Genomic DNA, 26,471 nt, shown 5'->3' on the forward strand with positions numbered 1-26,471 from the left:
GTTCACTTTTAATAAAATCATACTCGCTTTAATCAGCTCTAAGATAACATTACGGTGTCGAAAATATGATATAGTTACAATAATCAATAATCAATAATAATAATAATAATAATAATAATAATAATAATAACAATACTTCGCGACTAAAATAATTAACAATGAAATCGCATAGGTCTATTTTAGATCTCTCGGTAGAACGCAAACGGAGGCAAAAAAATACAGGCAACAGAGTACGACTACCAATTAAGGAATACAATAGTAGTGGTATAATAGTAAAAATAGTCAAACAATCTCTCTCTCTCTCTCTCATATACACTCTCTCTCTCTCTCTCTCTCTCTCTCTCTCTCTCTCTCAACGTACATTTTTTTCTATAATGGTCCGCAATCGCGACAAATCTTATTGATTGCCTGAAGAAAATTATCGAGAGGCATGTAATACTAGAAGTTAATAATACGACCGCGTATGCAAAGAAAAAAAGAGAGGAAGAAAAAGAAACAAAATAAGAAATATGCATGTAATGCAAGAGAATGCTATCTAAACTTCGAATAGTGAAGCGCACAGATCAGAGCCGGGATGGCGGCCTATTTATATATTTAAGATGTACTGTACAAAGATGCGCGCGCGACAAAAACACAAATAAACGAACAAAAAAAAATAATAGTGTATAAATGACGATATTCACTCGAAAAATTGAAATGTAATGTATATAAAAGGTTGATGAGATTGTTTATCATGGACAAGGCTCACTTTTCCACGTGAGATCACACTTGTGCTAGCTACTTTATTTGTTACTTCATTGTTTTGTTTTTTTTTGCGTAATATTATATGGTCTACTTATAAAACGTGCCGAGTATATGTCAAGATGAAACTCGGATTCAATTCTAAAATATATATATACTTGTCATCCTCGCGTGTTCGGGGAAAAATATTCTCTCGGTCGAGGTACAATTGCTATATATATTATCAAATAAACTACAGATCGTCCGGCCGTTAAAAATCCGCGCTCAAGCACGCACTGCTTCTTCTCCCTTTCGTCGACTCGCTCGCAATAAAAATCAACAATGCTTTCGGTATAACAACTCTCACAGCCTCCGGTGCAGGCCCAATCAATCCATCAATCGAAGACAAAGTTTAAAAGTGATAACTAGTCGCGCGACAGGCGATGGATTTATGTACAAGAAAAAGTAGGACAAATCAAACAAACACGTAAGGGAAAGCCACCTCCTCACAGGTGCGTAATGATAATGTCGTCGTCGATGTCGTCTTTCTCGTCGTCCGTTTCTTCCGGTTGGTTCGCCTCGGCTGCCGCTTGCGCTGCCTTTGGATCTTCGGCCAGCGCTTTGAGTCGCTTCTGCTTGCGTCTGTGCAGCAATTCCACGACAATGTAGCCGATCGTGCCGACTATCAGCACTACCAGCATCACGTACAGCTTCATTCTGGCGCACAGATGAGTACTGTACGCGTAGGCCACTACGAATCCAGCCGACTCCCATAGGCGATAGTTAGAGAAGGCTGCTTCCTTGTTACGACGGAACAGCGTGCCGTACAGTCCTGCAAATTGCCACGATTACTTTCTTTCTTTTAAGCACTATAACTTATTCAATTTGTAAACGACAAACTAATCGAATACACAATCTCATCCATTCTTCAAAAGAAACTTTTTCCGGTTAGAAAATAATAGATAATAATAAACAAAAGTAGTTCTCGATCATTAAAAGTCTATTGGTATATCCATTACTTTTTTAAAAATATGTTATTGTAGGTCAAGCTTATTTTCCGCAGTATCACCGCGCACATGTCGCGTGTCAATATAGCAAATATTGCCTCTCGCTCGTCAAGCATGTATACGCGTAAGGAACATTCAAGATTGTCCTAGAAATTTTACGCGTACAATGAAATTAGCAACTTGAATTTTACTGTGCAATTTATGCCAGAACAAACGAAAGCCAAAGACTTTCTCAGTGATTCTACGCGAAAATTGTAATAACCTCTCGAAAAAGTGAGGTTTGATCAAATATCGCTTATAATCTCTCGCTCTCTCGAAATATTCGATCCGTGGCGGGGGCGGCGCACGTGCAAAACCGGCTAAGGCGTGCCAGTTATACAGTTACGTTTCATGGAATGTCAGCGTGATATTGACTTTTTCTTCATTATTTCTCTCGCACTGTCATGCTGCGAGAGTTGGCACGACTGCAGGTGCAGTATTTCGGTTTCATTCCGCCACACGGGAATCGTTTATTGTTGTGCGCCTGATGGGCTTTTATTCGACAAAATCCAATGTATTAATCATTTGTAACGCGCTTTCGAGTTCGCGCCAACGAATTTTGCACGCATTGTTACGTCGAATTTTCGCCCATTTAATTTTTAAACCTCCAGAAAATTGCATAACTGGAAAAATACGCGGCCGACGGAAATTAAAAACTTGCATCGCGGAGGAAACAGGAGACTTTCAAAGTCGTTAATTAAAACGTAAAACGAAGAAAGAAAAGAGTTTCGAAACATTAAAACGGACTTTTTTTTAATTAAAAATCAAGCTTCCAAAAGTACCGTAAGTTTCACGTTGAGTGTCAAAGGGTAACAGAAAGAAATATGCCAAGCAAACGGGCAAAAAACATGTGACGGATTTTCTTTTGAAAAAAGGCATCTTTCGTTACTATAATCAGTGTTGCGTTGAAACTACACCGTCAGTTTTTTCCACGCGTCAGCTTGCTGAATCCTCTTTGACGGCACAGCGAATCAATGTTTACAGCTCTCAGGGAGTAGGCTATCTTTATCAAGTATTTAGCTTGAGTTTCATTGTAGTTACTCTTTGGAATTCTACTCGAGTACAGCTTTTTTTCTAAGCCGGTCGGATGCAACTCTGAGCTGCACTTTTGCGAATACCTTTGTCCAGGAATGAATGCTAACACAAGGGGATTTTCAAGAGATTTTTCATCCTTAGTGAAGGTAGGTGAAAGTCAAATCGACTTAGACGGGTTCAAATGTAAGTTTCTTTTCTATTTTAAATGGCTCATTAATATAAAGTTTCGTCGTGTTGCTAAGAAATTAGTCCTATTTTTTCAAACAGAACACTAAGCGTATCAGGAGAAGAATATTTGCATTTGAATGTTACGCGATGAAGTTTGAATGGAGCTCTTTCAAGGAAAAGGCGTGGCAATTAATGTTACCAGAAGAGTTATTTGTATATATTTTTCTTCCTCAGTTTCTCGCAGAAGCTAAAATGTTATACGAGTAAGGCCCTTTTAAGGGTTAACAAGATAAATAGGGAAGATAGTACAGTAACTTCAGTTGAAATCAATCATTATAAAGTATGATTACCTCAAAAGTATTAAAAAGTATTCTTTACTTTAAAATAATTTGGAGCGTATCGTCAGTCAAAACTCCGCAAAAAAAGAGAAAATGCATTCTCCGAAACTCTTCACTTAACAACGTTTTTGTTCACCATTTCAGTCGAAAATTCCTGTGTCCACCGCGGCAGACACAAAAAGAAATCCGGCTTGCGAAATGGGTCTCCAACAGCGGCGCCGAGCGTCGCGAAAAATTAACGTGCGTAAATGCCGACCTCGATGCGAGTATAGCAGACGCGCGCTGCACGTGAAAATCTTGCCGACGTCTCGGCGCGGCGCGGCTATCAGGGTGTATCTCCGTCTGGTTTTGCATTTTGCTTTCACTCTTTTACCGCGAGCATCCAATACGCAGCCGCTTGCGCCGAGAAATTAATTGCGCGGATTTACTTCGTTGCATGATATTTCGTTCGAGGTTTTACACGGAGAGCCCAGCCCCTTTGACAATGGCAATTAAAAATCTCTTTCGGGCATCGCGTTTCCAAAAGAGGACAACGTAAAATAAATTAATTAATCCGTGAAATTCCGATTTCAGTTTTCCTTGATTGGCGATTTGACGGACGGCGCGCTCCGACGGTAGGAGTCGAAACGCACAAAGGGAAATTCACGGACGGCGCGCTCCGACGGTAGCAGTCGAAACGCACAAAGGGAAATTCGTGGCGCATTTTTTCTTACTTTACTTGGCATTCCACCGGCGAAGCTCGACGCGATATTTGATATTTCGAAATAACGTTGCACATGCAGCATCCAAACGGAATAAAAAGAGGCAAAGTACTTACCGTTGACCTGAGTCTGCCAGACAGCGTCGCCGACACCCCAGAGCCCGGAGACAGTGTAGAACATGTAAGAGTTGTCGGGATGCGGGTGCCACATCAATAGTACACCGATGAGGGACGTGTGGACGACAGTGCCGAGTGCCATCAGCGGTTGCCTGCCGACGAACTTCATCACCGAGCCAAACAGCAGCGAGCAGCCGGCGTTCACTACGCCGAAGCAGATCATCACGTAGCCGACCCTGTGCACCCCCAACGCACACGAGATGTACGCCTGCAGAAGGGCACGCCAGACATTCGTTAGAGGAAGGCTGCATTTTACGCTTGATTAATACCGCGCGGAAAGTTACGTCGAGGGATGCTGTAGCAGTACGAGGATCAAAGCTCGCCTGTGGAAACAAGCGAGCGCCGCGCCGTAATTGGACGATACGCACGCTCAGCGGTTTTTCGTACGTCCGATTCGCTCGCAACGACGTAATCCAGTGAAAGGCCAAAAGGAATTTTTCATTTGTTACTTCTCTCGTCGGGTGTAGTTTCGTTATATTTTTCAGACGGGACCGACAGATTTCATGCCGCGGGCGTAGTAAAGTTTATTGCGCGCAGGAAGATCACCGAGGAAATGGGATTTTGGGGGCGGCGGGAGGGCTCGGGGGGAGGCGCACGAGAGCTCGCGAATGTAACGTTCCCAATTACGCTATTCGTTTTCTGATCGCGCGTAAGCAAAGATGAATCATCGCCCGGATCCTCTCGTCGCAACGAAAGTAGTTAGCCGCTCGGGAAAAGCAATTAAATGCAACCACGCTTGCGGCTTTCGGAACACTCGGCGGTCTCGGCAAATTTCATAACCGCGCGCGCGCGTGTGCGGAAACTCCATCGGCGTTATTGGCGTAACGGCGGTGCGTACGCCAATGATGCCTCGCTAATCTCGCGCACGACCTCCCGAATGCGCCGCTCGATGAACGAACAACTAGAAAATGCCGCTCGGCGGAGAGGAGGATTTTCCTTTCGCGAAGACCGTCTGCACTTCGCGTCGAACAGCTCGTGAGCGGACGAGCTAGATAGGAGCAAGCGAACCTCGCGTCCATCTGGGGGCCATTCGCGAAAACCAATTACTCAAGCGCGGAGAAAACAGCACGGGAAAATGCTCGGTGATGTGCCCCTCTCTACTGCCGACATCTACTCGAGCGTTAATATCGCGCGGGTGAATATACGGAAAGAAAAGGTCAATCCCACCAGCAGTCATTCAATTTTCAGGAGACGAGCGTAACGACGCGTCGTTCGATTTGAAAGTTCGCGTGGCCGGGCCGAGTGTTCGGCAAACGAGTTCCGCGCGTGTCGCGGCCAAACAAAATCTGCCGTCGATTAGAAAGCGACGAGTAATCAAGTCGCACCTCTTCTCCTCGCAGCGGCGAAAACGCCTGCGCGCTCGGATCGAAAAAAGTTAAATTGCGCGCGGTGCGCGTCCGGGAAGAGAAAAGCACAAATGCGGCAGCCAGGACGACCGAGGAAGTTGTGAACGCTTCGCTTCGAAGTAGAAAGTTTCGGGCATTCGCGCGGGGAGGACGGCGTGGTCGAAAGACGGGAACAGCGATGTGAATGGGGTGAGGCGGGAGGAGTCGCGCCGGCAAACTTTGTAGGTTAATAACGCGTCGCGCGCCCAACGAGATCAATGTCGCGAGCTCATCGGTTTGGCCTTTTACGTAACGGCACGACGCAGCCGGCAAACCGTGCGCGCGCGCGATCAGCGAGCGATAATCCTCTAATTTTGACATTTAATTGTCGTCGGGACCTTGCCTCTAACGTCTACGAGCGAACAAGCCGTTCAATTAGCCGAGCGCGCATCCCGACAGGACGCACCGCGTACAAAACAGGCGCGCGCACTCCGCCGCTTTCTAAAGCCCTCGCCAATTGGAAAAGTGTAAAAGAACGTTGCGCGAGTACGGCAATTAGCGTCGGCAAGGCCGTCCTATCTAGAGAGCTTCGTTAAGGAATGACTTTATTATTGTCTCCGCTCGAGTAGCGTTTCCGCCACGTCCGCTTGCCGGCGGAGAGTCGATCGGTTTTGCAGCGAACGAATCTCGCTCGCCCGGGCTGGCGCACGAATGAAAAGGCAAAAAAAAATATATATATATATATATATATATATATATATATATATACCGACGCGACGGATGAATAAAACCCTCCCCGACGCGACGCTGGCCTCGCGCGAAACGGGGCACTTGTCACTCGATGTCGGAACGAGCTAATTAGCCGCCCGCTCGCGCGCCGCTCAACGTCTCTCGATCGGGTTATTCACCAATCGAAGCCAGTCTCAAAACGAGAATATCAGCGAGGACGACGGTCTAAGGGTCGCGCGGACTTGACCCCGTGTCACAAGTTAGAATAAGCTGCGAATCGCGCGACAATAATTACACGCAAGAAAGAAAAAAAATTGAAATAACTAGGAGACTCATTCGCACTCGGGGAAAGAGGCAAAGCACGCGCGCTGCTTTGCATGCGCAAAGGGCTACGGTCAAAATTCGCCCGCCGGCCAATTATCCCGTCGACCGACCCTTTTGTTCCGTTGGCTTTTATTATTTTGTCCCTCGTCGCGATATACGTCGCGCATGCACGCGGCCCTGTACCACCTACTTTTTCTCAAAGGGGTAAAACGCCTCGTTTGTGACAATTTTGCTTTTTTTTCGGCGGTAGCGCCGGAAAAGAACAAAATAGAGGATTCGTTTTTCGTTATTACAGCAACACACCAATAGAAAAATTCCCCTTCGTCCGATCCCCTATGAAATACAAGCCAGTCATAAAAACGAGAAACGAAGTGGCAGTATTCGGTACATTAAATCCGTTTCAGTAATTCACCGCGGATTTCGGTATCCTGCAAGTTTATTACTCGTTGCGCAAACGCGTCTGGATCACCGGCTGAAAAGCTAAAGTCCATATCTGATCGCTCGCAACGATTTTTTTTTTTTTTTTTTACAAAGCAAACTCCTGCGTTGCGCGAAACTCGAACATTTTTCCTCCTTGCTTCTTTCGTTTCTTCGCTGCGAGTGTGCGAAGCCAGTGAACTCTCGACCACTTTTTTATCCACGCGACTGCGATCATCCATCTGGCGACGCTTTTTTCTTCTTTCGCGTATAGTGTTATGTAGAACCGGTCGCGGAGAGTGAGAAAGAGAGAGAGAGAGAGAGAGAGAAACCGAAATAAAAAATAAACGCGTGCAGGTCGTTCCTTGACTCGCGTGTGATATTTATGCTCATCTGCGTACAGACTATTATGTCGCTTTTGAAAATTCCATTTCAGGACTTTGAATTTTCATTTTTACCATTTCTCCCTCTCTCTCTCTCTTTTTTTTTTTATTTGAATTCAGTTTATGTAAAAATAATGATCGTTCGATAAATGATCCACCAGAAACAATAATTTCATGGAAGAAAAGAAAAATACGAAGGAATGTCAATCCATCGAACGGCAAAAAGCCATGGGCGAAGCCTGTAACTTTGAAAGCGTGCGCGAGTCTAAAGATAGCCTCTGCCTCATCGGTCTGAGCGTCATAAACGTAATTTTTAAGTAGTTCAGTTGCACGAGAATAGCAAGCAAAGGAGGATGCGCTCGCGGCGCCACGGAAACCAGCTTTCTTAAAATAACAGTTATCTTCGGAGCGGCGGTAAATGAAAAAAAAAATGGCAAAATCTATAAATAGAAATTATTAGCCTGGAAAAGCGAGCGACTCCATGTCATTACGCCGGCTCTCTCTCGCACGCGCACGCGTCGCGTGTAATGATTAGACTGGCGCCTGGAAAATCCGTCTATTTCCGTACCTTACAATTAGCGATCATCGGCGTCGCTGTCGATGTGCTCTGCTCCACATTGACGCCCATTTACACTTTCTAAAATTGCAGGCGCATTCCGGCGCCGACGTCTTTTTATTCTCCTGCGATTTTATTAGTTTTAACGGCAGGAAAATCCGTTTCTCGAAGCAGCCGGCATTAAAGTTTCTTGCCCGGCTGACATTCGAGTTTCTGTCCCGAAGACACCGTCGTCTTCCCCGCGAACGCGTTTTTTACCCGCTCGGAACGGATCCCGTACTCGGTCGAGCGCACCCGTGCGCAGCAACAACAGACGGGAATCGAGGAATCAGAAATAGACGAGGTATCGACTGGCGACTGTTAATTGATTGAATGCGTGAGCGCCGAACCGAGCTCTTTACGTAACTCGCTCCAGGTTTCTTCTTTTGCCTTCCAGTTCATCACTCGCATTTTTATCTCCGCGAACTATCGGAATTTCATCTTCCCGTAATCCCACGTCCCGATTGCTTACGACGAAATTTCATCGCTCTTGTCGGACGGAAAATCCCTTGAGTCGCGCGGGAAGAAAAAAAAATGGAATCGAGCACAAGTATCCGAAATTCCGTGCTTATAGAATATCCATTCGTCAGTCGAGCAATAGAGATTCACTTTGACGCGTCGAGTCGACCGCAGAAAAGTTATACGATCGATACACGCGGTGCTGCACTCGCCGCGTGGGAGTCTTCGGTTTCCTCGCGAACGATGGAAAACGATCTGTTCCCGTCGTCGCCGGAGCACGCGTTCTCGCAGACGCGCTCAATTTCCAGAGCTAAGTGCACGTCTTCGCAAACGAGAGAGCCGGATCAATCAACGGGATCGACTTTCGGAGCTTTTATGTTTCGAGGATGCTTCGACTCGTCGTTTTCCGCGGACGGTCGTCCGTTCGTTCGCAAACGAACGTCGCGGGCGCGATCGAAAAAGCCACGAGGCTAGAGACTGCGAGGCGTGCAAGAACGAGCGATAAATCGTGGTGTGTCGAGGTGCGCCGGTATCGCGACAAGCCACCATCGAAAGAGAGGCGAAGCAACAACAATCGGTTCGGAAGCTAAGAGCGACGACGGGCGCTCCCAAGCGATGACTCGCTAGGATATAGTTTTGGCTCGCGCGAACGGCTGCACTTTTTCAAATGAGAGGAGACGCCCCGACGCTATCGATGAAGGCGTTTCGCACGCGATACAGCAAAGTGTGTGCTTCCTCGCTGTTTTTCACCTTGAAATGTTGTCGGGAATTCGTTTTGAGTTCAACGTTTGGAGAATCGATGGTTCGTTAAATTTTCAAGTTTTTGCTGATATCGAAGTAGCTGTGGCGTCGAAAGCAATTCAGTTCGTATTTATAATGACGCGAAAATTTATTTACCTTATAGTTTAATATTAAAGATGTATCGACAACGTTTCTAACTTATTTTGTGCAATTGAAGGCATTTTCCTCGACAGTCGAATGTTCTCTTTCAAGTAGGGCATTACATGTAAACAATGGCAAGCGGTTCCAATCCATCATATTTTTTTCCGATCACGTACCCAATAACATAATTCGTTGGCGCACGTGCAGGGCTTCTTCGTCGTTTCTCGAGAAAAAAATCAGCAAGTTTCTCAGGAGTTATCATCAAAGATTACTATGATTACCGACTGTCATGGATGCTTGTTAAAAAAGTATTATTTGAAATTTATCCGATGCTTTAAATACGTTTATTCGATCCACGGAGGACGACAGCTCATCACCGTCGCAACGGGTTTTTCCGCGAAACTTTGACTTGTTTAAACCTTTGCAGAACGTGATCGCGCGAGGGTATCGTCGAAACATCGAAAGTAATTACGAGAAGAATCTTTTTAGATACTCGTCGCAGTCGGAAGTCATCGAGATTAACAATCCGTCGCGTAATTATCTCCAGCAATGGTGGAGCCTCGTTTCACTTTAACTCGAAAGCTATTGTGATTTCATTTCCGAGCGAGAACAAAAGAGCGCCTACACCGCGACTCTTATCAACCCCATACATCGGCAACTTTAGCTCTCCAGTACCACTTTTCCAAAAGTACGCGCAACTTTAACAACGCGAGATCGGAACTAAACATCTATCGCTTGTTTTTTTTTCTTTTTAAAGTTATTTCTCGAAAATAACGGCGAGTGCCTCAATTCCGCGAAAGCTCACGTAAGCATAAATTTTTAATAAAGATAGAAGAAGCGTACAAAAGCTCTTGAGGGGCAAAGGAGTTGAATGAAAGCTCTCTGCGAGAGGGCAAAGCACGTGACGATGTCCCGAAATTCCTCGGCTCGAAACCGTACGTGCGATTCGTTTTTACGACCCTATCCATCCAAGCGGATGCGCCTTCACTCTCGATACATCCAAGAAAAGGACACTTTACTCGAAGAACAAATTTCTCTGCTTGAGACGAGTTCGACGAAAGTAAAAGTGTTTCGTGATCGGAATGAATTGTTGAGGGTGTGCCCCGCATTCGCTCTGTTTATTATGATTGTTATCGAATCTAGTGGCGGCAGGCTTCAAGTGGATCGTTATCGAGCGGACGTTTTTCAAGTTGTCATCCAAATTTGAAGCCTTCTCGAATGCAACGAGATTTGTTGGGGAAATCTCTGACTTGATAGATTTCGAAATCACGCAGTAATAAATTCATATTGAGCCATTCCAAAAGACGACATTTAATTATTACAAGCGCTCGTAGCCATATGCTCGTCGGTTGTCTAATAGCTCGCGAGAATCTAATAAAGGCAAGAAAAAATTATGTGCGCGTGGCATAATGACGTCAAAAACATCAGGAAGTTCAATCGTCCGACTATTTCGAACCAGCGTGCGTTAGGAACGGAAGCCGAACGGCAATGACAGCAATCGCGTACGTGTAGTCGGATGCCGCAAGAGAAAAAAAAAGGAAAAAAGATTTGTAAAGTTCTTCCGCGTACGTATGACATGCCTTGCTATGAATAAACATAGATATATTCGAAAAGATTGGTTGTACGCGCGACTTGGAATCACCCGACGAGGTCTAATAACTGTCCTTCCCATAGATAATCGCGAGATTTAATCGTCAATACGAAACGCCTAGCGATGGGAATTCACGTATCATTTGGATTTGTGCACGAGAACAGTTTTAAATGTAAATGGATGCCACTTAAGGAGAGGGAATAACAAACTAACAAGTCTAATGGAACTGCTAATTCTCGCACGCGAAGTTGCAAAGTTAATTTGTTCGAATCAAGATGCAGCGCTTCAATTAAAGTTTAGCGCTAACGCGAAATCAACGGCGACTTCATTAGACAAAAGAAAATCTTCATTACGGAAGCTGAACAATAGACACCGGCAGAGATAAAGAAAGAGAGAGAGAGAGAGAGAGAGAGAGAGAGAGAGAGAGAGAGAGAGAGAGAGAGAGAGAGAGAGAGAGAAAAAGCTCGAAGAACGCAATTAAGTCGAGCTTTTCAATCACTGCTGGGAATCTCCAGGTAATCACCTGGATGCTTGATTCTTCGTTTTCCAGAAGATATGCCGATGGACTACTGCGAGCGGGGAGAAAGAGAAAATGACCATATGCCGCTGGAAGGATGCTACTCTTTTTTTTCTCCCTAATATTCCGCCGGTGGTATTGTTTCTGCGATTGAACGGGCTGTTTCTCGTTTCGCAACGACGATTATGATTTACATTTATCATTTGCGCTCGGGGAGTAAAAACGCAGCACGCTCGAGAGATAAGTGCGACGAGCAGAATGGAAAGAGGGCGAATCGGCAAATGAGCGCGCCAAAGAACGTCTCTTATCGAGCACCATGGAAAGCCTTTGCCCGTCGGATTAATTTACATTTCAAATGCGAATCCTCGGCACTGCGGGCATACTTTGAACGGCGATCGCGCTTGCATTCGCCCACCCGATACAATAATTTTTGGCGCGGCCGGTACCCAAAGGCGAGCTTTCAATGCTAATTTCGCCGACAGTGCCCGAGCCCATGAATATTAATCGAAGGCGCGATATTTCAATCTGCGTATTATCACGGATATCACGTATCAATGGGGAGCCTGCGCGTGCTGTTTACTACGAATTTTGAGTATCCGGCGGAGTTCTGGTTAATTTCGAGGGCCGACGCGCATTCCAAGGGGTATTAATAATTGTTTCGAGCGGCCGACGACGCCTCCGCGCTCCAAGTCGTTACCTGCGTAAACTCGGCGCCGATGAAGGCCTGCTCCATGCCGATCCACACGGTGATGGGTATGAGCAGCTGCTGGTAGGGCTTCTTCAGTTGGTATGCCGTCGCCGACAGCAGCTGGATGCCACCCAGCTCCGAGCTGTCGTTCCGCCTCTGCTTCTCGCCGTACCTAAGCAAAACAATCGGAATCCCTCTCGTCAGCGCTATATTAATTGTCTTGTCGAAATAATATCGACTAATGGCAATCAAATATTTTAGTACTGCCGTCTAACTTATTTATCTTTCGATACTATAAAGCAACATGGATATCTTCAGGAGTAGGTATTCAATAACCATTAGCAGCTGAATATTCAAAAAGAATATAAAGCGAATACTCCTTTCTTAACAAAAATAAAAGTTTGATCGAAAGAAAGTAAGCTATTTCAGTGAATTAAGGACAAAACCCCTTCTCGCAATAGTGCCTCATGCTCTTCGTAATTAAAATCGCTGAGGAGTAAAAACACAAGAAAAAGCAATCTCCTTTTAATTAAGAATCTCGCACTGTTAGAGCTATAAAGAACCAACGACCATTCTTTCTCCGATCGCATCTTGAAATAAAAAAAAATTGATATCGTCGCATTCACAAACATTGAAGAAAAAAAAAAAGAAGAGTCAAAAGCCATTGCAATAATTCACGCAGCGAGAGAACTTTTGATAGTATTTCAAGAGCGAAACCCTTGATAAATTTGCATAAGAAGTACCTCCGATCCTGGAAATAAAACGACGAAATATTCGCGTGCAATTGGTTGCTGCTGTTGGTCTGTATCTTAGTTGTAAGGGGGAAGAGCGACACGAATTTACGGTAAATTTGCGAGCGGACAGGTTCAAGGGTATCACGTTGAGATTTACTGGCGCTCTCAAAGCTGCGTAATTGACCTGCTGAGAAGACAAGGAATATGTTCAGAAAAACGAAAATCCAATTTGTCAATTTTCTCGAAAATGAGTTGTAGGCGAACAAATCAAATTTCTCAAATTAGTCGAAATTTCGGAACAGGTATAATTTCATACTCGCACGACAAAGAAATGAGCGAATTATTGTTCATGAATAGTAATTGTAATGCAATATCTCGTTGAAAGGCAAAGCGCGTTACAACGAATTTTCACGTTTAACGTCTATCGCGATAATTATGTCAATTTTTGAAATTCTTTAACATTTATCATCTCTCAGTCTATGTAGAATTTCGCATTCGAGAAGGTTAACAAATTTACACCCTCTCTCTCCTTCTGTCTTTTGGTCGAGTGAAAAGGCTGAAAAGTTATATAACCATTCGCCGCAACGGAATTGTGCACAAAGCCCATCTGACGTGTAAGCTAACGAACGGCCTGAGGCGCAGTGCGCGAGTGTCGATAACAATGAAGTGGCGCTAAATAAATTGCCGCGACGGCATTCCACAAAACACGTTCGGCTTCTCTCTGACAGGTTCATTGCCGGGAATATCAAGCGATTGCGAAACAAATTGAAAGCAACGGCTCAATGACTGCTTGACAAAAAATCCATCGGAAGCTCTTTCGTGAAGAGAATCCAATCTATTGTGCACAAGCCGTCATCATCAAATTCTTTCGTATATATCCGTACACTCTCTCTCTCTCTCTCTCTCTCTCTCTCTCTCTGTCTGAAAAATCGGGACTTTTCGAGCACCCTTGAAAACTCTGGAATCCAACTCCATTAAAATCTTGGTCAAAACCTTTCAAGTACGCGTACACTTCAACTTGTAATGGACTACTCATAACGGCAGCTAGAGAGGATTGAAAAGTGCACTTGCGGATAAATACATTTCCAGTTCGAGCGAATACGTGCTTTCGAAGAGGAGCCAAAATCTAGAGAGAACATAGACTGGCAGCCTTGCAAGGCCGCCTCGTGTCGTAAGATAAGTGCAATGTCTTAAGCATTGTCGGCATACTCTTAGGATGCTGTGCATAATAAATTAGCCTCCTGTATTCTTCTGCTTGTTTTACGCTCTCGCACGACCTCTGTAATTGCCGTGTTTGTTTCTCTCTTTCTCTCTATCTCTCTATCTCTCTATCTCTCTCTCTCTCTCTCTCTCCTGCTCTTCGCGAAGCCGACAGAACAATTATGTAATCTGTCATTGTGCGACGCGCCGCCACGATCCTACACTGTGCTTTTACGCGACGAGCTTACCGAGGCAGCGACGAGATGGCCGTGAATTGTACGCAGGACCTTCTGCGACAATTTCACGACCGATTGTTGACTGGACGCGTGCAAACGGACATTCAGAGGCTGCGACAAATCGGTTCGGTCGTGCAGCTCCACCCGACACGTTTTCCTTATTTGGAAAGTTTCGGAGATGTTTCGCCTGTCAAAAGATCCACTGCAGAAAACGAACTTACGATCTGGTGCAATGGGATATTCGTAAGCGTGCAGTCTTACACGTGCAGCGCATGGCAAAAAGGAAAGAAAGAGAGAGAGAGAGAGAGAGAGAGAGAGAGAGAGAGAGAGAGAGAGAGAGAGAGAGAGAGAGAGAGAGAGAGAGAGAGAGAGAGAGAGAGAGAGAGAGAGAGAGAGAGAGAGAGAGAGAGAGGCAAAGCGATTAGCATCGACTGTAATAATAGCGTGCGGCATGAAGCGCACGCGCACCGTTGAGCGGCGAGAGGTGCGCGACCTTGACTTTATACGCGCGCGCGAGCACGAAACCGACTTGCGTAATGTGCAGCGCGAATTACACGGACGCATGGGAAGTTAGACAGGCACATCTCGCCTCCGTATCAAGGATCTCTCTCGCCTGCCCGCTCATGTTCCGGTACGATCGTTTGGGCGTACCGACGCGCGACGGGTTTTCATGAAAATCCATCGCGCAAATTAGTTTCCCCGCTCGATGGGCTCCGCGCGATAATTGCACTCGCGGGGAGTATAATGAGCGTTGGAGTTAATCATCGCGAGCAAAAGAGAGGAGAGAGACTAGCGACTGAACTAAGCGAGAGCTAGTCTCTCGATCACCCCGCGCGACAACAGATCGCATCGGCTGTTCGCTTCTTTACCCGCAAGCTCTTTACGCGCGCGTGGAAGCTGCTCTCCGACGCGCGAAGTAGGAGAGAAAAAAACCACTCTTACGTAACGCACGCGTTTGCACTTTAATTTGCGAATCGGATCCCCCTTTATCGAGGCATCTCTTCAGCGTGCAAAGGTATAATACCACGGTTGCGCGAAATACGGCGCTTCGTCGTTGAAACATAATCGCGCCAAGCGGAACGGTATACATAATAATAATTCATCGATTATCGCGACGTTTTGAAAGCTCGAGCGTCAGTGATGTTTATTTCTTCCTCAATAAACGGAACGTCTTTGAGAAGCAAAGAAAAGATTGCGCGTGGATGCGTATATTAATACTTTCTTGGATCGTTATTTTCTTTAATGCACATGCGCGTATGCACATATGTGCGCAACCTTAACCTCATTCCACGTATATTGTTTTCTAATCTAGAACAAGACAATCTTTTTCTTTTTTTTTTTTCGAATGATTGCAATCTTTTTCCTTTCAGAGGGAGAGTGATATGCTTTATTTTTGCAGAACGTTGTAGCTCGTAAAGTTTTTAAGTTGCAGCTTAAAAAGATCTGCTATCTGGCATCATATATATATATATATACACGTGTTGGTTTTAAAAATAGTTTTTACAGGCTTGTATCTCGTAGCGTCACATCACGTTATAATTAGTATGAAAAGTCGTCGCGAAAGGATGCAGCAAACTTTCTATAAATATCGCGAAATTGACGCTGGCGCCTAGACGAGATCAATCAATTAAAATGCTATACATCTTTTATGCAATTCCCTTCTAAATAGAGTGAAGAGCGAACGACGATTGCTATAACATTTGCACGTCTTTTCTCGCGGAAGTTATTACGAACGGGCAAATAAGAAAAAAAAGGGGGGAGTTATCTCGTGATGCCTTGGCCTACTACTTTTGACGGATGAGTTTCTTTTTCAGCTGCATTGCGATTGGGGCGGTAAAATGATAATTAATCCGGCCGTCATAAAGCAAGATGTATTATTAGCACTGGGATGAATTCGAATAATTTGTCAGATGTGTATTAAATACATTTTCTAAGAATAAAATATGAATGCGGATTTCGGGGCAAATTATAGTCCGCTTCCAGCGAAGATGAATCTTGATATAGTTCTTTTTAAATGAATTATGACTGTCAGAAAATCATCTTGTCGTAAAGTTCATTTTATTCTTGCGATCATTCACCTTTAAGTTTTAATCAAACGTGATCAACCGATTCAAGCATTATTCAAGACAATTTACGTCACAATTATTCCATGGAAAAATCCCAAATTAATAGCAGTATCACAGTAACCATCAGCGCGATGGAAAAAAAATAATGGCAGCGAAGAGAAACGACAATAGATGGCAAGATAAAATACGGCGCAACGAGTACCAGTTGAAACTAGATAAGAAAATCGATATAATCATCACAATTTTAATGATCACTTAATCCCTACTCCCCGGGAGCAAAAGAGAGAGAGAGAGAGATAGAGAAGCTTTAAAAGCCGCATATAAAGGTAAATCTGAATAATTTTCAGGCCAAAAAAAAACGTGCATTATCTGCGCAATGGACTGCATTTGCCGGGCACTTCGATGCATTATTATCGCGAACAATAAACTGCGCGTATTTATCGAGTCATTCGATTGCTAACCTGAGTATTTCTTTGCGCAGGTTACGCCCGCTTGTGCTGTTACTTTTTCACGATTTCGTTCTGCTTCTTGTACAAGCGACGCCGGGGAACGCTGATATTTTTTCCATTGTCAGTTTGTCAATAGTTATTTCAGTTTTCTTCTTCTTCTTCTTATATTTTTTCTAATGATTGAGATTCGAGAGATATTCATTTTGCATAACGAGAGAACATTATACTTTGAAATAGGCCCGTGAAACCTTTACAATAAGGTCAAAGAGTAACTCTTTTGCGAACGGCATTTCTGACATTTGTTCCGCTCGAATTCCAGCATGACGGAGAATGCGCGCGGGCGCCGAAAAAAGTTTTCCGATGTATCGGGCGTACCATCAGCAGACGTACGCAAAAAAGTAAAAAAAAAAAAGAAAAAAATAACAAAGCATCACGCGAATTTCCTGTATAAAAGAAACGCGAGAGAAAAAAAGTTTTCAAAACACGCTTTGGGAGATGTGTGTGTGTGTGTGTGTATGATTGCGCAATAACGCCAAGCTACCGCGAGCGCGGATGTACGCTATTTTGCAATCACGTATGTTTATGAGCTGCTGCTACTGCTGTGGCCAAGGTGTTCGCGTATAGAGGAAACGCGAGAGCTTTATCATTTATTATCGTTTCGTAATGATTCCAAAATTCACGAATCAATTGCATTGTCCTTTTGGCGTATGAAATGATCCGTTTGCAAGAAACATCGGCTCCTTTCAAGCTGGAGACATCGGTACCATCGAGCATTGAGTCATCGCTTCGTTTACGTATCTCTCACTCACGTGTAGTGCCGATTAAAATCGTTTTCGGAGTAACTATCTCAATTCCCTCGCTCGCTTAATTTATTGAAAACCGGCATTCTTTTTTTTTTCTTTTTCTCGAAGGTTCGTATTTAGAGTTTTGTGTCAAGTTCACCCGTTAATTTGGTCGGCGAAAAGAGAGTCAATAATCGTAAAGTATACGTATAATTGCAAACTGTAACTTATTCAAAACTCCATTTGGACATGTATATGCCAATTAATATTTGTCTTGCCTTCATTTTTAATTAAGCAATTAGGAGAGCACGTGTAACACGTTATTTATCGACAAAATTAATTTCATACGTCTATTGCACGTGGCGAAGATTTGGTCAGACTATATATTATAATCGGACGAGTACGACAAGGGTGTGAAAAATCGTAAATTATATCAATGAAACTCGAAGTACCCGCGACAGGAAAAAATTGCGAATCAGACTGCTTGTCATAGAGACGATAAATAATAGTGTGCCGTACGCGAAGGTTTCGCCGGAAAAGCGTCGGTGAATTATTACGCGACGAGTAAACGACTAACCGGATGATCCCTGCACTTGATAAGCCAAATAGGATCTTGAAAAGAAAAAACATAAACTGGCGCTCTTCCTTCTTTTACGTGCGTCGTGACGAAAAGAAAAATTAAAAGAAAACTATAGCCGCGCTGATAATTCTTTTTTCTTTTGCTCAAGGAACTAATTTACTCTGAGAATGGGAGTTAGACAAAGAGTCGTCAAATTAACGACGATTCTTTTTTTATTTCAAGTGTCAAGTTTATTTTGTACGTGTTTATTTAAGTGCTGGTTGAAATTATACGCCTTGAAGATTCTTTTTTTTTTAGTTCAAACTGATAACATCTTTTCTTGGATAAATTTAAGTTTGTGTTTACAAAAAATGAACATCAAGATCGAAAAAATATTGTAAAAAATTGGTTGTGTTTTTACTTATTGGTTCATTTTGACATTTATGAATTATCGTCGTTAAATGTTTTTTACACGTTCTAAAAGAAACGTGAAACAACCGGAAATTTTTTCAGTTCACTGAAATAATTGAGTATCGAAATAATCAATACCAATTTGACTTTTTTTATATTTTATTATTAATGATTGATTGTTTTTAAATTATTCAAATTATTTAAATTTTGATACATAAACGCTGATACCCAAATAAACAGGACAATAATATTGTGTAGAACAGCAAATACGTCGAATATCTAAATAAGTTGCAGTAAATACCTAAGCACACTTTTAATTTTAACAGAGCATTGAAGTATCCATCAATAAAAATTTAACAAACACGCGGCATCGTCGTAAAGTTAAAGAAGCCCACAAGATGCAAACATAAAAGAGAAAGAGACAGACAGAGAGGAGAGAGAGAGAGAGAGAGAGAGAGAGAGAGAGAGAGAGAGAGGAGAGAGAGAGAGAGAGAGAGAGAGAGAGAGAGAGAGAGAGAGAGGGAGAGATGTAAAGTCGCCGTTATTACATTCCGGAAGGTTCGACGATTTTACGAGTCGCTCATTAGTCGCCAGGTTGTAATTCGGCTAAGTGGGCATTAAACGATGAAGATTGCATCACGAATTGGTAGCCAATTTTTTCTTCTACAAAGTACAGAGGAAAGCCTCGTTATACAAGACGTCGGTGGTCGGTCGGATTAAACTGGTGGTGAATTAGGCTGATTATTATATTATGGTTCTCATTATGCAAGGATTTCCCGGGAGAATTTTTTCGCGTTGCGTAAAAAGCTCGATTGTGTTCTTCTTCCTCCGACGGCCTTTTCATCATTGTTTCAATTGTAGAGTGAACGGTCAAGGCGATTGTTGACAATTTCAACGAATTCGTTACAACGACGTTGTTTGGAAACTGCCAATCGATGGAAGTTGACAATGTATATTTCAACTTTTCAAAGTGTGCGTGTCGCGGCAAGTTCTTTTGTATAACATTCTGCAACGTGACTGAAATATCATTTTCGCTCACGGACGTTGTCAAAGAATGAATGGAATAAGAACGAAGCCTCCTGCGCGCGCTGTCAAAATCATTGCTAGTCGCGAGACAGTACGTCAATCAGTCCGAAGTTTCGCCTCTCGTTAATTTATTCGAAAACTTACCTTGATAACGGATCAACGAAAAGCGCAACGATGAGCACCGCGACCATCACGCAGGTGAGGTAGATGCTCGAGATTTCGTAAATCTCCGAATCAGGCGGCCTATTGAGATTCTCATGAGTGCCACCTTGGATGCAGAATTGAGCGCCGCACTTCTGCACTTCTCTGACTGGTCCGGCAATTAGGCTGCCGTTAATACTCGGCGATGATCCACCACCATGCGCATCACCGCTCAACACTGAAAACAGTTGTTTTTTGAACAATTGATTGTCCTGCGTTCGAATTTCGAAGCTCGTTAATTGCACACCAACAGCACAAAACGACGAGGCGGGAGCGCTCAATCATGTCGGAGAACGAAGCACTGGCGCGCGATCATTTTAAATCTGTGTGCATGCCTCGAATTCCGTCTGTCAAAGGATCGCCCAGTTCACTTCGGCCAATGATACATCACGACCATACATTTTTCTAACATCTTCGATATGTATGGCTTTCATTTTTCGGCACGCCGCTCTTGGAATAATTCCATTAACTTGCGCGAAATTTCCGCTCAATAATTTATGTTAATGCCGTTAACCTGAATCCGAAGAGTTAAGCTGATGCTGTGATTTAGGCACCGTACGACAGAGTGAGATCGATTAAAAAATTCAATGTCGAAATGAAACGAGCTAAATTTATGACGAATAAGAAGAAGAAAAAGAAAAAGAAGAGGTGGAGTGACGCAACTTTCGCACTTGATACCACGAGCACCTTGGGAAGTTATAAGGTGATTTACAAGAGGACGATTCGGTGCTCATTTATAGCCTTCGACTCTGGGAATCTTCAGTTTTTAACGTCGCGGTTCAACTTTCACCCGCGCACGACAGAGATATTTCTACGAAAATTTTATTCGACTACTTGGATTGACGACTGCGTCGTAACCTGTTTGTAAACATTGTCGGATTGATAAGCGAGCAAATTATATCGTTCATTGTGGTGGTTATTCATGTAATCATTTTTCAATATCTTTGTATCGACGTTCTTAATAATTTTGGTGATAATTAAATAAAAAATATACTTTCTTTACAATAATTTTTATGTTTCTTACGCGTTTATTTATATATTAAAGCTTTGCTTATTTAGTCAAACAGAGCATCTGATTCAATATTAACCGTAATTATACAAAGATTGAAGTGTGTGCTTGTATCGCAGCTGCGTCCACTTGTTGACCATATAACGTATATACACACAACCAATTAGTTAGGAATATTTGTCTCATTTTTTACGCGAACGAGACAAAGCAAACGATTTGCTTGAGTATACACCATTGATCACGGTTAAATTAAGCTACGAAGTGTAATTGTTGTAATTGCCAACATAATTACCGAGGATTTTCCGAAAAAACGAAAGAAATTTCACTCGTTAACAATTCCTAACGCGAATTCCGCAGATATACGTTCAATTCAGAATAATGAACGAATCTCTCTGTGTGTGTGTGTGTGTGTGTGTGTGTGTGTGTGTGTGTGTGTGTGTGTGTGTGTGTGTGTGTGTGTGTGTGTGTGTGTGTGTGTGTGTGTGTGTGTGTGTGTGTGTGTGTGTGTGTGTCGTGAGTGTAGAGGAACTGCTCACGAGACCTCCGTTATCGCAGACATAACAACAGCGACTTTATCACAATCGCACTTTGTTTGCGCGATGGGGGGAAAACACGTAGTTTTTGCTAGTAGTTCGAGACGTACGTTTCGCTTTTCTTTCTTGTTATCGTTCGAGCGCTTGGTCTTTTTAATGTTTGTTGATTAGACAAGTTCCGTGTACACGGCGATAATGTCGAAACGCATTATGAAACTAGTAAAATTAGTTCGTGCTACTTTTGTTTCCTTCAGTCGACTGAGAAAATGCCGCTTGACGAAACTTGCATGGATATTACTCTATCCGCGACGATAGGTTGAGAAAGAAGGCTCAATTATTAATGAGCAAGTCGTTGCCTTTATTTGTTCGATCATTTTCGTTGATCATTTTCGTTCGACCAATGTTTTTATAAATAGCCTTATTCAACAAAACATTACTTTATACAAATGTTTTTCGAATGTGTTGGAAACATACAGCGCTTTTTCAAGTTCGATGTGCGACGTTGACAAATCAGTGAGAATGGGGTGTCGAATATCGTTTGTATACCATTAAATTTCTGTTTTATACAAATAACTTTTTTCGTCAATAATAATTAAAGTCACAGTTTGAAAAGAAAAAAAAACAAGACTGTTCCAATTCGATCAAGAGCCGAATGAAACTAGGAAAAGCAATCGATCAATCTCCTCGGCAAACGAAAGATAAACAATCTCCGTTGCAATAAAATACGCCCGATCCTCGATATATGCGAAAAAAAAGCCCATCGAGTCAGCACGTCGATGCAAATAGGAGAGCATTTTTAACGAAGCTGCATTCGGCAAACAAGCCAAAAAGAAGGAAATAGAAAGCCCCGCGTTGCTCATGTATTTTACATGCGTGGTGCCGCCACTGCCCCCGAACAAATGGATTTCCTCGAAAAGTGTCTCCATGTCAAGAGGCTCTGCTGAGGTGGATAAGTGCTCGAGCCACTCCAATAACTTTTTTTATGAGTTCAATTGGAAAGTATAATTAGAGTATGAAGTTGCGGTAAAACCCGATATGATTATATCGATCGATTTCAAAGATGTTTACCTTGAGATTGGCTAAAGAGCCGTTTAAAATTCCAATTGTACGATCGTTTCATTTTCGTGTGAATTTTACTCGGAAAAAATATTTAAGCAAATGTTAAAAAAAATGGCTCAAATCGATTTCCTGTCTAATAATTCTGACAAAAATAACTTTTAACGATCGATAAAACTTTTAACTTGAACAATCTTTTTCGTCTCTTTTCTTTTCATACGTTTCAGTTTACACCGTCCATATACGAATCCGGGAATATGGAAATAGGAGACTTTATTTATTTGCCGCTTCTATAGAGTATTTTTATCGTTCGATATTCTAAGCGATAACTGCTAAAAATAAAACGTGTATTTTCAGAGAGAAAAGCCTATTGATCAATACCCTGTCTCAGTGAAATTAAATAAAACAATTGTAAACCAAATTGCATCGACTGATTTAAATGTTAACTGAAATAAGTCAGAAGAAATACGCAAAAGTCCCTCGATGTAAGATATGAAAATAAGTTCATGAAGAGCATAACCGTTATAATATACTACGGGCCCCGCAAACAAAAACACCGCAGAAACAGCAGCACGTGCACACTCTCGGCAAAAGTGGGGACCCGGCTCCGACTGAATCACGTGAATGGACCACATGCCCGATACGATATGGAGGGGGACAATCGGTTGAAACCAGTTCAATTCAAGATTTTAGGCCCCGATTTAAAGTCGGCGAGATACGCACCCGCACGCAGCAATCAACGAAAATTCGACGATTTGGATGAGAAGTGGTAATTAGAGCGGGTTTACCAAAGACAACGAGAGAGACGTCGTTTTTTCACGGGCACGAAATTAGCCGGAGCGCTAAAATCGCGCGCGCGACGCATACGTGGCTGACCGCACGTCGAGCCGTTTCACTTGGCACGTACTACGTCGTCGTTCACCGCCGCCGCTTGGATTTTTCGCAACGATCATCTAGTCTCGCAGGAGCGCTTTTTTTTGCCCAGTCGATTGTAAGTCGTAGTTTAGCAACGAATGTTGTTTGTCTGGCAGTGGTATTTTTAGATGTTTGCTAAACTTCATTCAGGTGCCGATGTACCTAACATGGTATTTTGAAAATAACATAAGATACAATATTCCTTTTTCGAATCGGGCAGCGAGTGAACGTTATTCGGAAGGCAAATTTATACTTGGTAAAATTTTTGTGAAAATTTAAACACACTTGGTCGTCTGTTATTCTTTCTATCGATTTTACAATCTCACGAATAACGAAAATTTTATTACTGATTGTCACAGAGAATTGCCTTATGACGTCTTTTACAAAACTTAAAAATTCTAGTTGAACTTGTTAGTATAATTCCAACTTTCCGCTAAGACAATTGAATGAAGTAAAAATCGAATCGATATTGACTTTGTACTTTGTCACGCGCACGTGCCATCGTTCGTGCGTTCTATACTTAGAAACGAGCATTGACGTATCTAACAATCGCACGGTAAAAAATCGATTTGGATCAACGTTATCTAATTATTAATTTGAGTGATCGAAGAGAGTCAGAACGAGCGTAGCAAAGGTATTTGTACCGAGCTGAAACTCACCAAGTGACGATATGAGATTTCCCCATAACTCAGCAGTCTGCCAGGCCAGGAAGAAGAATCCGAAGAATCGCACGACAATAGCGTCAGCCGGTTCATCGGTAAGCTTCGCATAAACCCCACCGACTTGCGTGAGGTACGTAGCTTTAGCGGCCCACATGGGCGCAGCACCGAGACCAAGTAAAATGCCAGCTGGCACGAGGGTATAAAACCTGGGATAAAACTGCGCTCCGATGTAAGGCGCGTAGCAAAGCATTGATAAGCACAGGGTCCACTTGACGGTCAGCCTCTTGATAAGGAACGTCGGCACAAAGATGCAGCTCAGTACGAGCGCGGCGTAAATCGCCGACAGTGACACAGTGCCGAGACCCTCGCTGGCGTTGATCGACGACTGCAGGTTGGCTGTGCCTTGGAACGCCGTGAACTGCACCATGAACGCGACGCTTACGGTGCCGATGTTCTTAAGGATGCGCCACTTCTCGCTGCGCGACAGCTTGAACTTGCGAGACTGGCCGTCGTCGTCGGGGATTTGAGGTGGCTTCTGAGGATCCGGTGGCAGACCATCGCTGTTGTCCTCTTTGTAACCTTTGTTGCGGTAGCCAGAATTACTCAGCGGTACGGTGTACACGGCTGGACTAGTGATGGTAGTGTTGGCAGGTGGTGGTCCTCCTCCGCCACCACCTCCGATGCCACCGTCTCCCGAGCCCAGCCTGTTGTCCACGCTGTTGTTCGACACCATACTGTCGCTCGACTACCTGCAACAGCCAAAGGTTCATTGTTGCTTCTGGCAAACAATGGTAAAATTGTGCGAATTGAGTGACCGCTTGAATCTTTTAAACGTCTGAATGTACAATTGACGGGCGCTAAGCGTATACACTGTCAAGTGTAAAACACTACGAATGGACCGTTGGATCGCGCTTTTCATCAATTGAATGCTGCTTTTTCGTGGATGGACGTAACGATAAGTCACTAAAAGGAACGAGCTTATGTTGATAGCGAATTCGGCCTACTTTTCTCTTAATAACTTTACGTTCAGCGATACTTTTAGTCACCAATTACGTCACAAATTCAGGACATACACGAATACGAAACGTCGCTCGCGGATGGAAGAAAAAAATCAGGCTGTAAACGTTCGCCCGAATGAAAACGAGTCAAAGCCGAATAATCGCAGCTAATTGAAGGAATATTTTCACGAGCCTTTTTTTAATTGACAGCCACTGTGACCACAGATAACATCTTTTAAACGAGTCTTCCTTCTTTTTACGTAACATTTCACACAAATTTTCCATTCTCCGAAAAAGGAAAACGCGTGTTTTGGAAACAAACACGCTGCGGAACAATTCGACAGATACGATGATTAATTGAACAAGAGGGTTCAACAAACCAGGAAATTGCTCATGTTTCAAAGAGAGAAGAATAGTATACTCTCTTTTTCTCCTTTTTTTTTTTTTTTTGACGCGTGTAAGCACAGACGCGGCTCTGTGATGCGTCAGACGTAAACATAATTTGCGCGCCTGGGCTGATTAAACACCAATGCAATCGACTCTGACTCAGTGGGATAATTGTTATTGTCGAAAATCGATAATTGTTAATTATTCATACGCGTGGCCGCTGAAATCTTTTTTTTTTCCGAAAAGAAAAAAATATACTTTTTTCCTCGCGCGCGTCACGCCCGTACGTGCGCGCACATTAATTTCACGCGTAACGTTGCAATATTTGTTGGGCAATAAAGGTAAAACGACGTTTTTCTTCTGTTCGACGAGCCGAACGAACGGGCGACATAGTTTTAGGTACAGCTGACAAATTGTTCTATTAATAGCACGCGATATATTGCTACGTCGACGACTAAAAACTAATATAGCAGTTATCGTAAATCCACGGCGTGGCGAACATACCCGGAGCAGTATATTTCATAATTTCGGCGGGCGAGAGAGTGATTCGTTTGCATTAGCCGCGCGGAATCACCCTCGCAAATCTAAAGCTGAATTTGCAAAGAAGAAGTATGGATTCAGAATCGATCAGTGTTGCAACCCAATAAAGCAAAAGAAAAAAACAAACGAAAACAACACGCGTCATTGCAAAGGTGTTTTTTTCTCGTCGCAGCGTATATCGTCAGCTGAATTATTAAACAGCTGCACGTTCGCATTGTATCGCGCGATGTTCGACACACGCTGCTACGTGTGTACTTGGGGAAAGCTTGTCTCTGACATTTTGCGCGCGCATTAGATAATAATAATGCCGAGCACGCCTTTAAAGATTTTCTTTTGGGAATTCGCATTGCAAACGAATATAGCTTCGAATCGTGCAGTTGTTCTTGCGATTCTTGTTGCCATTTATAAGTTTATCAACGTGAACCTGTTTTAAAAGCTGCAAAACTACGTTCATTGTCACCTCGACTTGTCGAACGAAAATTACTGCAAACTACGTAGTCGCAAAGAGTTTGAAGACCATTCAGAGTGTATTCTCGAGAAAAAGATAGAAAGAGAGAGAAAGAGAGAGAATGTTAATGCGTTGCCGTATGTTTGTCTCTTGGCAAGTGAGTTG

General features: G+C 43.2%; 1 protein-coding gene across 1 annotated transcript; it reads right to left on the reverse strand.

The window, feature by feature from the left end:
- On the reverse strand, positions 1 to 24,678 carry LOC131674420 (UNC93-like protein). The gene is made up of 5 exons (XM_058953095.1): positions 23,931 to 24,678; positions 19,702 to 19,936; positions 12,104 to 12,266; positions 4,125 to 4,392; positions 1 to 1,552 (listed from the first exon to the last, which is right to left on the reverse strand). Exons 1-5 carry the CDS (start codon positions 24,664 to 24,666, stop codon positions 1,227 to 1,229), a joined length of 1,728 nt encoding a protein of 575 aa, XP_058809078.1. The 5' UTR covers positions 24,667 to 24,678; the 3' UTR covers positions 1 to 1,226.
- Positions 24,679 to 26,471: the final 1,793 nt, after the last annotated feature.

The sequence above is a fragment of the Phymastichus coffea genome, unplaced genomic scaffold (genome assembly GCF_024137745.1).
Source record: "Phymastichus coffea isolate CEN01 unplaced genomic scaffold, Cenicafe_Pcof_1.1 PCOF00240, whole genome shotgun sequence".
Taxonomy (NCBI): domain Eukaryota; kingdom Metazoa; phylum Arthropoda; class Insecta; order Hymenoptera; family Eulophidae; genus Phymastichus; species Phymastichus coffea.

Bases quoted from the DNA above. Each gene is read 5' to 3' on its own strand.
- LOC131674420 (XM_058953095.1), bottom strand. From the start codon at position 24,666: ATGGTGTCGAACAACAGCGTGGACAACAGGCTGGGCTCGGGAGACGGT. The intron at 12,267-19,701 runs GTAAGTTTTCGA...TGTTTTGCTTAG, and splicing joins TTCGTTGATCCGTTATCAAG to GTACGGCGAGAAGCAGAGGC. The intron at 1,553-4,124 runs GTAAGTACTTTG...GGCAATTTGCAG, and splicing joins CTGGCAGACTCAGGTCAACG to GACTGTACGGCACGCTGTTC.